Genomic DNA, 12,453 nt, shown 5'->3' on the forward strand with positions numbered 1-12,453 from the left:
GCCTCTTATGGACCCTACAGGGAACACATGAAGCTGAAGCAGGTCACACAGGACAGAAAGGACGAAGGATCAGCTGAGTTTTAGTTCACTGTATTCTTCAGGTTATATATGTTTGGTGGTAGCAGGCATTAAAATGAACAAGAAATTGAACAAAACAAGGTGGTCTAATAATGTTTTCCATGACTGTATACCTACCTGCATGCATCCACAGAATCACACACAGTCGCCTAATTACTGATGCAGGAATCCCTTACTGCCCAAATATATTTCAACAAGACTTGCATGGTAGATTCTCCAACATTTTCAGACCTTCAATATTATTATGCATCACACACAGGAAACTTGGTGATCTGCTGTCTGACAACAGAAACAAAAAATATGTGGATGAGAACAACTCTATTGGGAACTGGGCTGTACCCAAATGAAGCAAATGTGCTCACAGAAAGCAGGAGGGAGGCAAACACACATTACATGGCCTGAGCTTAGGCTGCACTGAAGCACAACAAGCACCATGAGAACACAGTAAATCTGCAGTAAATTAAAGTTTCCACCACCTCTGAATGTCCCCAGTGACCTGTGGGCATAGCATCAAAGCTAATGGTGCCATTAGCCACATTCGCCACACAACGTGCTAACGCTATGGATTTCTCTACTGTTGTGGTGACATTAAAATAAAAGTAATCCACTGGGTCTTTAGTTCCTCAAACGCTGCGAGTGGGTCTTGTGGTCCAACAGCAGAACATCTGGTGTGCTGTGCTCATGGCTGTAACGTTCTGGAGTTAGCAGGAGCAGCTGCTGGGTTAGAGTTAAGACTCGTTCTGATTGGTTCACCTGGCAGGCAGTGGGTAATGAGGGGGCTTAGTTAGGGACGTGACTCTGCAACAGCAATGAGTAAATCTCTTCCTCATTTGTAAACAGCTTTGATTTTTCACGTCCAAGTCTGTGACACCTAGAAAACAGTTTCAGAGTAATTCTGAAGCCCTACCTCCACATAGTCAAACGTGCAGTTGCTGTGACTCTCCAGACTCATGTGAGTGAAGCTCAGCGCCACCTTCTCACCCTCGGGCAACTTGATCAAATAGATACACTGGCGGTTGTGAGCATAGTCGTTGGGCCAGTTGGGGGAAATGATGATGCTCTCACTCTCTGTGAATGTACCACCACAACCAGAGTCACCTAAAACAAAGCACACAGGGTTAGGAATCCTCATGAACCCAAACAATAGGGTACTGACACTGCCAACAATTTCTCTGAGGTTTACACCGAAGGGATCAATAAAGTTTTATTCTATTCTGTTAGGGATCAAATTAAAATACTTGCTGCTATGGGTCCCAAACTCAAAGGACAGTATGTAAAGGCACAGGAAACTGAAACTAGAATTAAAAATGCAAGTAGTAGAGACTGGGTTGTTGCATCTTGGGGTGTGCTGAGGTTGATGGATTTTGTGGGCAAGTAGGATGGGATTATTATGAAATGTTGGACAAGGGGGTTACACGAGATCTGGCACTAGAGGACACTCACTAATTATAGCTCACACTGCTGCATATCATAGAAAACAGAATGTAAATCAGATCATGTTTATCACATAAGGCTGACCTCCTGTTGCCAGGAGGTGGCGCTATGGCTGTGATTCAAGATTGTCAATTTAATGGTTTAATTTCTCATGTGTTGCTTCACACATACTACGTGAAATGACGGCCAATGGCAAAAGCTGTGCACAAGATTCAGAAACACTTTCTGTAGAGATAGACTTAGGGACTTCTTTGTAATACGACAAATGGTAGAAACGTGTTAGCTGTACCTCTACTTTCTGTACAGTATGACTCCAAGAGTCTGGACATGACTCATGTGCCACATTTAGGTGAACTTGTGTAAACACATGTTTTTAACACATTCCTTGACCTCAAAAACAGCCTCACGTTTCATGGCAAACAATGCATCACCATGGCAACAGGATGAGATTACAGCTGAAAGGCGTCACAAGTTGATGTCATCAGGGTCTTAGAACGGAGCTGACCACATCTTAGGTGGATGTGGCTCATACAGGCGGAGCAGCTTGTTACAGTACAGGTGTCAGGTCTGATGAGGTGCTGTGTAGTTTGCATTGTGACATCGTGTGCATGCTGCCTGACTTGGTACGGTCAGTTCCTTACCTGGTGATGTTGTGTATGTGATGTGGAAGCCTTGATCTGTCACACTAAAGTCAGAGTGGAAGTGGATCCATGCAGATGGGCCAGTGGTCTGCAGGGGGGGTGGTGAAGCTGTGCTGCAGTATTTGCCCAGAACTTGGTCTTCAGGTAGAAGACCATCACGGATCTACAGCGTTTGGCCACACAAGACAATAGAGCAGAAAGTGTAAGGACAAGCTACATGTAGGGCTTCTGCATTCAGTCTGTCAGGCGGACGGCTTCAACACGCTGCTGATTCATGGATGTCCTCAGGTCTCTGACACTGTTAAAGATTTTACATACAAGATGCACTTGGAATGTCCCACCTCAAGGAAGTCATGGCTGCAGTTAGCGTGATGTTCCAGACTTAGAGTCCCAAAGGCAAAGGTAATGAGAAGGCCGGGCTCCACGCTCACTGTCCAGTAGCAGTCCCGGTTTGGCGGGTAGTTTCCAGGGTAACCAGGTGAGTTGATGTTGCCATAGGTGGCATTTAGTTCACCACCACACACTAAGAGGAAAAACAGACTGTTATTCATTTGTCTGTCAAAAGCAACTTCATCTGCTAGAAACGCTGTTCATCCAAAACCAACTGGCAGAAGTCAAGGCTGTGTGTGCTCAGCAAACATAGGAAGACAAAATGTGTGTGTTCCTGGTAGGTCACTGATATACTCCATGTAACATGTGTTTATACGTGTGCTGACAACATTTCTAGTGACTACAGCACGACATGGCTTTTGTTGTTGTTATTTCAGGGCCTGGATAAGACACTATCTATACATCCATCCATCCATCCATCCATTATCTACACCAGTTAAATTGTTCTGCTGTCAAACTGCATCTCTTTCTACTTCATGAAAACATTCATACGTCCTGTCTCATCTCTCCGTTACCCACGTGTAAGTCTAAGGCCTCGTCCACACGTGGACAAAGTGTGTTCTTCCATCTCTGGAGAGGACTTCTCAAGCTCTGTTGGCAGCATCACTAGGTTCTTGTTTCAGCCCAGCCTGTCTGTCTTGATTACTCAGTCTGTCTGTGCAGCCAGTTTTCCATAGCTATAGAGGCCACTGTGCTCCTGGTAAAAATCAAAACTTCTGAAATATTGTATGCCCTTCTCCTGATCTCTGCCCTAACACAACTTCCCTGTGGTGGTCTACAGAGGTGTCTTTGGAAAAACAGATGAAATGCCCCTACCTGGGTCCTGAGCCTGCCAAGAAACTGTAAAGCCACCTGCACTGACGATGTGGTCGGAGCGGAACCAGAAATACAGGGCATTGTGGGAGCTGTGCAGCTCCGGTGGGTTGTTCTGGCCGCAGTATCTTCCAAGCATGTAAGAGGAGGGGCTGTCCCCATCATGAATCTGAAGGAAGTCGTACACGCAGTTGGGGCTGTTCTCCAGATGGAAGAAAGGAAAGGTAATACGCAGAATCTAGAGGAAAGAGCACAAAAATAAAGGGTCAACCTGGCAGATTTACAACATAGTGCCGTTCATCAGTGACAGTGAAGCTCATGTCTGCCTTTCTGTTGGAGTTTGTCGTCTTGCTACTCGATTACATCCATTTCTTGTGTTTAGTCAGAAGGGGCTGACCTGAAAACAGCCATTTTCAGCAAACAAGCGCTCATCAGTAATGGTATACTAACAAAAATAACCAACCAAAACGTTGAAAACATGCAGCTCCAGAGACGGAGGCAATTTTCAGAAGATGGTAAAGACCAAACCACAGCTCAACAGTTGCCTAATTATAATAATTAATAGTTGACAGATTAATACAGCGCTCTTCTAGACACCCAACGACGCTGAACACGGTCAGGTATTCATCCACACACATCCATCCTGGTGGTGGTAACTCTGGTTGTAGCCACAGCTGCCCTGGGGGGGGCAGACTGACAGAGGCCTGGCTGCCATCCTGCCCTCCGACCACCACCTCAACAGTCCATCCATACGCATCCACACCAGGCAGGTGGTGAAGTGTCAATGTGAAGGACACATCGACCATGACACAGGTTACAGGAATCGACCCGCCGACCTTCTGATCATTGACCGACCCGCCCTACCACCTGAGCCACAGCCGCCCCAAATTGGGGAAATGTGTTTGAAACTATTTTCACTGTGCCACCATGTGTGATGTGATTGCATGAAGTGTGCGATCAGCTGAGAGAACCTGTACACATGGCTCTGGGCTTTTAGCTGTGAAGCTCAGACAAGCTGGCTGTATGCTACCTGGACAGGAAAACGAGACCTTACCTCGGTAGGAGAGACAGCAACTGACCTGATTGGAGTCAAGACGGACCACCCACGCACAGCTGACCTGGTGATCGTACTCGTCATGCCCTGGGTTGTTGGGATAGCTGAAGGAACCTGCAGGGCCAGTCAGGTAACCCCCACATTCTGCAGCACACAGTCACATTTACATCAGTTCTTTATGGCACTAGACCTGCTGCAAATACAATGAAAGCACATCCATCACTAGCAGCTGTGCCTCGTCATATATATTTGACACACATGGCATAAGAGAGAAAACCTTGAAATCTTAATTAAAGCTGCATAGGACTAAGCAACCACACATCAGGGGCCTCTGGCTCAGGTCTTGTCCTTAATTGGGAAGTTGATGCTGAACCTGAAGCTGCTCCTGATGGCAGCAGCACCGTGCATGGAGCTCTGTCACCGCTGGTGGATGAATGTGTGTGAATGGGTGAATGAGAAACAGTGCAAAGCGCTTTGAGCAGCACTGAGGTAGAACGGTGCTGTAGAAGAGCAGAACATTCACCATCTACATTAAGAAAGAACCAGAAGTCAGGCACACTGTTGCTCCCTACCCATGCCCACATTATATATATAATATGATGTACTACCTACAAAACCCTGTAACTAAATTAGGTTAGTGCATGTAATTGGTTGTGTGACAGAGAACTTGTGCAAAACATTTACCGTAATGTCTGGACTATAAGCTGCTTCTTCTTTCACACACTCTGAACGCTGCGGCTTAAACAACGATGCGGCTAATTTATGGATTTTTACGAATTCGCCTCGAGACCAAAGTGATGCTGAGAGCGACGACGACAGAGAGACTGAGGAAGTGATGAAGTGATTCTGAGGCTGTTCAGCTCCTGAAGACACTGAAGAAGACGACTTTAGTGGTTTTAGTGCAGGAGGAAGATGAAGATAGCCATCAGTGACTTTTCCTGGTAGCTGCTGGAGTTTTATTTCCTTAACCAGCCGTGTTACAGGAAGTGTTCAGAAAAAAGCCTCTACGGTACGTATCTGTGGATGTTACCGCTACGCATTTAATTAAAGGTTCAAACATCTTTCTGTGTAAACATCTCATGTTCCAACGTGGACACCTGCAGCTTATAGACATGCCACACACCTGGTTTCCTGTTTGAAGTCAGTGGGTGGAGCTTATATTCAGGTGCCTCAATAGTCTGGAGATTATGGTACACAACAGACATGACTACAGACTTTCTCATTTGTAATTCTAATTAAAAAGTGCATTATTCTACAGCTGACATGTAGAGCACTTCCACTTATGGCCAATCGAAAACAAAGACTGTATACTCAAGGGAACAAAAGATCACCGACAGACCAGTCAGAGAATCTGTAATAACGACATCTACGCTGAGCACACCTGGGCCTTCATACAGACGGCTGGAAAACACCAGAACTTTGTGCATGTCTGCATCATGGCTCAGGAAGATCAATGACCAACTGAAACAGCAGATGTAGAACCAGCCCTAGTCAGAGCTGCAGTGAGCATCATTCTAAAATGACAGACACTCAGACAGACAAGCACTGCTTGGACAACCTCCTCAACAAGCTCTGAATTACCGCCCTCAGGTGCCTGAGAACAGGGCACAACTCTATAGACAAACTCCTGATTACTGACTTGAATCCGATAAAATGCCTTTTGGGTGCTTCAGAAAGAACCGTAAAGCAACCCAACCGTTATGACTTGTTTCTGTCCAGCCGGTACCTTGCTGTGGGGTCTGGCAGAGTGGGCCGGTCCACTGGGCGGTGCAATTACACGTGAATCCATTAATGCCGTCGCTGCACGTTCCTCCGTTTAGACAGGGGCTGCTTGAGCATTCATCCACGTTCTGGTCACAGTGCACTCCCTCCCAGCCAGCGTTGCAGCTGCAGATGTACCCAGGAGCTGTGGTGGTCTCCTGTGACAGCAGCAGCACACGAGTCAGACGTTCATCAGGATTTCACCTGGCACTGTGTATGCTGAAGATAACTATCGTCATGTAAGGAAGTATTAAGAGTTCAATAATACTAATGAAAACAAAAGTGAAAACACTAAAAAAACACCAAGATCTCCCCTCTGAGACGCTTTGGCCTCTTTCAAATGGTTAATTGCATGTAAGTTTCAACCAATCATCTGGTGAGAGACGGACAGAGTCAGCAGGTTACGCCACAGTCCTTTCAGCTCCTGCTGTCATATTACGCTTTTATACATAGCCTGTTAGGCTAGCCCTTATCCAAGACAAGTCCTCTGACAGCCCATCATAACGACAACGAGAGAAGCCCTCTGAGAGCTCAGACCTCCTCCAAGCAGCTCATCTCCACCATGTTGTGATCTTCAGCAGGTGTTAAAGTCATGCTTCATTTATCTACACTGTCAGCTTCATGAAGAACCAGAACATAACTTTAGCATTGACTTAGCATTGATGTCATTAATAACGAGCTGACGGAGTGATCAACAGTTGTTTTGTACACTTACATTATTTCTGCAGTTCCTTACTGGCTTTAAGCTGTTAGCTAATGCTATGCTAGGTTAGCATAACTACAGCGATGCTATTGCTAACATAAACAGACAGGAAGTAGCTGAAGCTAGGTTAGCACAACTGGAGCAACGTAAATGAAAAGCATGACCGAAGCATGCATCAGTCGTCCTGACTCATGGCAAAGAGAGTTAAAGTGAACCACGAAACATGCTGAGTCATTGTTAAAGTGAACCGGGAGACCTGCTGAGTCATTGTTAATGTGAACCGGGAGACCTGCTGAGTCATTGTTAATGTGAACCGGGAGACCTGCTGAGTCATTGTTAATGTGAACCAGGAGACCTGCTGAGTCCTTGTTAACGTCACAACGTGGTTCTGAACTGATCCGTCAGCAGCTCGGCTCAGCCCACTCCTGTGGTGCTGCCTGGCTGTAGCTTCCTCCTGCACTACTGAGAAGACAGCGGTGAGGACTGAAGGACTGAATGGAGTCAGAGCTCCATCTAGTGGACAAACGGAGCAATGACTGCATTCTGTAACATTTAACCATCTGTTCATTGTGCCATTGTCAACATTTCCTGAAAATTTCATGAAAATCCACTCCAAACTTTTCGAGCTATCTTGCTAACAAACAAACAAACAAACAAACTGATAAACGCCGGCTGGAACAGGCCTCCTTGGCGGAGCTAGCTACAGGGGAGTGACCTCATCTGTTGTGTGATTTGCTATCATGACAGCTTGGGATCCACTTATTGTAGTTTGTGGCTTTTCATGGACTTATCCTGTAAAATGACAAGTTATGGGTGAAGTTAAAAACATCTTTCTCATGAAGCTGAGGCAGAATCCCACGATGTCTAAAAGACATACAGGCTCACACTCACCGCACACTGTCCGTTAACACAGGGGTTGCTGGTCTGACAGATGTTGCTGGTTTGAGTGCAGCCGGTTGGTCCATAACCGTTACCTGTGTAGCCTGGTGGGCAGGTACATACAGGAAGGCTGGAGCCTGGTGGAAGGAGCGAGAACAGGAAGAATACATGGTCATGTTCCATATCACACGTCTTACACCGAAGTTGTACTTATGGTACCAAAACAGTTTGCTACTTCATTAAACAATACTTGGGACACAGTAAAAAGTCATTACAAAAAAAGGCTAATACAGTTTATCATTCTTTTTGATTGATTACTTATTATTATTCTCTTCAACCAATTCATTCCCTCTGCAGGTGGTGACGACAAACTCCTGATTGCTAAGAACTCCTGTCCTGTCCATGTCTGTTACCTGGGCTGGAGGAGCAGCTAGCGAGTGGGTAACAGCCTCCATTGTTGGCAGCACAGATGTTGCTCTGTGTGCAGGTTCTCCCGTCGCCCTCATAACCTGCACAAACACATGAGTATGTACAATTAGGCCCTGTTGGGATTTGGATAGCGCAGATGGCCTCCAGTCGGCATAAGGGAAGCCCCTTTCTTGCACATCTGTTGGTTAACAAATCTTAGATTTAAAAGAGAAACCATCTGCTGAGCTGTATTGTTTGTGTTCAGCTAACATGTAAAACAATTCCTTCTCCCAGTTGAACGTATGTGGTGATTGCCTGACGCTTCACATCTCTTCTGCTGTTGCAGAATTCTTTAAAATACTAAAACCTGTCTGCCAGTCATTCTTTTTCTTTAATGAAATAATGAGGTCAAACGAAGGCCGACCTAATCAGATGAGTGATGTGCTGTGTTCTGATTTACTTCACGCTGCTGGCCTGGCTGCCTTGTAGGCTGTAATGTGAAAACAACTGGTGATGAGTAGTCGAGCAGAAAACAATCAGCTGTACGTGTTCATTTGACCCATTCAAGTTCACTAAACACTGTAAACAGCTGAACCTTGTGGCAGGACTCAAGCTTAGAAACAACCCAAATACTGAGTGAGTCCTTTGTGTAGCTTACAGAACCTCAATAGATGTGCTGGTAAGGAGTGGCACTATCCTGCTCAGAGTCGGGAGACCGGGCCGGAGCTTCTGATGAGGCCCAGCTGGGGGCAGTGATAGAGAAATCTGGAGAGCAGTGATTGGAAGGACGGGTCTGCCTAACCTGAACCAGAGAGGTGCTCTGTGATTGGACTTCTGTGCTGTGCATGGATTGGCTGTAATGGATGCCTGAGCTACTGTCAGCTGTGGTGACAGCTACTACCTGCTAGTACCGACTTCACTGGCCATGTCACTGATGACCTGCTGGATGTCTGTAGGGAGGCTGCTAATGCTAGGCTTAGAAAACAATACCAGTCCTAAAACTGGTGGTCTGTGAGAAAATTCCAGAACTTCCCAAACTCTGGTCCATGCTTGGTTCAGTTAAAAAGATCTGTCTGGTACCCACCAGGACGTGCTGCTGGCCTTGCATAGCCGTGAAGGCCTCCAGCTCCTCTCTCACTTCCAGAGAGGCAGGAGGCCTGTCCTCTGGTAGCCAGGTCAATCGACTACGTCACTGTGTTTCTCTGAACCTTATCCAGATCTTGCTCAACTGGCTGAGTCTCGACCACAGGTGGCATCTCAGAAAGAAGCTTGGCTCTCAGTGGGGCGCTATGGGAAACAGGCTTACTGGTGTGCTTTTTCTGAGGGCTTCAGGTCCACTGGCTGAACTCTGGCTCCACACATCCGCCAGCCAGTGGACCTGAAGCTCTCAGAAGAAGCTGCATGCAGTATACCGTCTGCTTAGGCTTGTTCTACCATTACTGGGGAGAAAATGTGTCCTGGCTTGGTCAACAACTCCCTCAGAAGTCCTCCATGTGACCCACCATCAGTGTACCAAAGTGGTATTTGCATTCGATAGCATCAGAATTCATGCTGATTAATCAGACTTCGGACACAGTAAAATAGTTATGCTGAGCAAGACCTGGTGGCAAACATCTTCTCCGGTCAGATCTGTGGTGGATGTGGGTTGTCAGGTCATAAGAATCCCTCACAAGTCAGAGCCTCAGTTTTACTTGTGTTAACAGAAAAGGCAAAAGTCATCACATACACAGCATATCCAGGTCCTACCATCTCTGGCAGTCATGCAGAGTTCAGTTGTGTTTGTATCTGCTCTCATACCTGGAGGGCAGGAAGCGCAGTGGAAGGAGCCCATGGTGTTGAGGCATTGCACCAGTGGAGTGGTGGAGCAGCCGCCATTATTGGTCAAGCATTCGTCCACATCCTGACAGCTGTAGCCATTGCCTTGCCAACCTGAGATGCATTGGAGGAAACAAGAAAGAGTCTCTTACTGCGTTCATGTTCTGTGTGAAGGTGCACCAACCAGTGGCAGCAGGTGACGTGAATAACACTGATGATCTGGTTCCTGTGCAGTGTTCAGGTTCAAAACTGGGTCCCACCATTTATGTGAATGTTAGTTTCACATGTAGCACCGACCGTAACACTGCTGCAGACCACAGCACAAACAATGGTCCCGGGGATCCAAACAACATTAAGCATCTGGTTCTGATCGGTGTGGCCCAAACACAAGTACATATATAATGAAGAATCATTATGGCCCATGTTGGGCAGAAGAGCAACATGTTCCTACAACTGAGTGACAGAATTAGTCAACTGACAAGCGCCACCGTCACTGAGACCAACAGTTCCACATTCAGAGAAGGAAGGCTGGACGGAGTGTCCTGTACAGGACCGCTATTTGTACATGTTGTTGACTTATTATTCCCTTTGTTTTAAAAAAAACAAACACTTTCATTAATATTACAGGTTTAGGAGATTCTCCTCTGTTGTCTTCTACCATCTCAACAAAGGATCAACAATCATGAAACCCCTTAAACATGGGCTCCAGGATAGCAGCCTGTGGCGCCATGAGCAGGATGACTGGAAACATATCAGCAAAACTAACGAGAACAGGCAGAACTGGAACATCAGCAAAACTTCAGAATGCTTTGAAACAAGACAGAAACATGTTGGGACAGACGCCAGACATTCAGTCCAGTGACATTAGATCTGGAAGCGTGCTATCTGATGGGTTGATGTGTTTAGTTGGGGGCCGGAGATGCGCCTCTCTGTCTACAAATGATCTCCTTCTGTGGTTATGAGCCACATGTTCTGTCTTAGCTTAAACAGAACCCGAGATACGCCAGCAGTTTGTTCTGGAGGGAGATTCTTTTTGGCTTCCAGTCCTCTCACAGGATATCCTGCTTGTTTCAAAAAACCTTTATATAAACCAACAAGATGGTATCAGCGGAGAATTCTTCATCACCTTCACATCATCGCTACTCAGTAAACAGCAGAACCTGAACACTTGCTCAGCTGCTCAACACAAGCTCACGTTACAACTACTGTAACGTAGCGTGTTAAGTCACATTCTGAGGGCGGCATCATTTCTGTTGCATTACATTTCTTTGTAAGGTATCACAAATATATTCATCATCGACAAAGCTTTGCTGCTCATCACACTGCTCCACTGTCGCTCCATCCCAGGCAACCAATCATACACCAGATGAGGTGAGATGCTTCAAACAGGCAGTGAGAGGCTTGTTTTAACCTGAGCTGTGACATTTCTCTTAACCCCAGTCCAGAAATGTTGGTCCTTAACCAAGCTTCTAACATGTAAAAGTGTCTGCCAAAGTTTGATATTTCCCTGAAGCTAACATGCAGTGACAACGGAGAGAGAGCCCATTCCCTGGTGGTCTCTGGGTTAGCTCACGCTGTCATGCTGTCAGACTGGCTGCCTCTCCACATTACACGTCAGAAGTTATGCTCATTTGAAAACATGTCCTTCAGTTCTAAACGTGACTGAGAATGCAGCCTGTTTGTTTCGTAGGGTAATCTGTGGAGACTGGGATGCTGAGTACCTGCAGCAGAAAGCTGAGCAGCACCAACGCCCACATCCTCCCACGCAGAACACCTGAACAGTCCTCCTCACACAGCTGGACGTCAGTGTTCTCTGGCTGCTACCACACTGTGACGGTCAGCTGTCTGAACCGTAACGGCTGCCGCTCCAACCTGGTGTTTTATTTAAATAAACCAACACTGCAGATGCATCGCTAACATAGCCTGAGTTAGCCCGAGCCCGAGTCTGAGCTGTTAGCCGGTGTTACCAGAGGGACAGGCTCCACAGTAGAAGGAACCATCGGTGTTGTAGCAGGAGACAGGAGGGTTTGTTGAACATGGCTTGTTGGGCAGGTTGCACTCGTTGACGTCAGCCACACATGCTGGGCTGTCGGCTGCAGCCTCCCAGCCACTCTCACAGATGCACTGGTACTTTGGCTGTCAAAGACAAAGGGGACAACAATGAAGTGTGATAAAGGGCAGCTCATATAGAATGTACATCATACTGTGTTCTTGGCACAATATGTCAGTAGTCGATTCTAACCTAAGCCTCTCTGCTGCCTAAGAGCTGCACACGACCTCTGGACATGAGGTTCCCTCCCACCGGCCGCCTGCTCAGAGGGAGGCCAAAGGCAGTCTGGGACTGTTGGCTTCTCTGTTGTACCAAGGTTTGTACCAAGGTCTATACCAAGGTTCGTACCAAGGTTTATACCAAGGTTCGTACCAAGGTTTATACCCAGGTTTGTACCAAGGTTTGTACCAAGGTTTATACCAAGGTT

The 12,453-nt window shown here is 46.6% G+C and overlaps 1 protein-coding gene across 1 annotated transcript in view; it reads right to left on the minus strand.

Moving 5' to 3' along the window:
* Positions 1-12,453, minus strand: part of cubn (cubilin (intrinsic factor-cobalamin receptor)) — an 88,336-nt gene that overhangs the window by 70,409 nt on the left and 5,474 nt on the right. Inside the window, exons 8-17 of the mRNA XM_008291943.1 lie at positions 11,944-12,112; positions 9,959-10,090; positions 8,167-8,262; positions 7,766-7,890; positions 6,137-6,329; positions 4,436-4,554; positions 3,360-3,594; positions 2,495-2,676; positions 2,154-2,316; positions 986-1,176 (exon numbers count right to left, since the gene is read on the minus strand). Of these exons, the coding sequence (XP_008290165.1) occupies positions 986-1,176; positions 2,154-2,316; positions 2,495-2,676; positions 3,360-3,594; positions 4,436-4,554; positions 6,137-6,329; positions 7,766-7,890; positions 8,167-8,262; positions 9,959-10,090; positions 11,944-12,112 (1,605 nt within the window). The remainder of the gene's footprint in view (positions 1-985; positions 1,177-2,153; positions 2,317-2,494; positions 2,677-3,359; positions 3,595-4,435; positions 4,555-6,136; positions 6,330-7,765; positions 7,891-8,166; positions 8,263-9,958; positions 10,091-11,943; positions 12,113-12,453) is intronic.

The sequence above is a fragment of the Stegastes partitus genome, unplaced genomic scaffold, assembly GCF_000690725.1.
Source record: "Stegastes partitus isolate 25-593 unplaced genomic scaffold, Stegastes_partitus-1.0.2 Scaffold771, whole genome shotgun sequence".
Taxonomy (NCBI): domain Eukaryota; kingdom Metazoa; phylum Chordata; class Actinopteri; family Pomacentridae; genus Stegastes; species Stegastes partitus.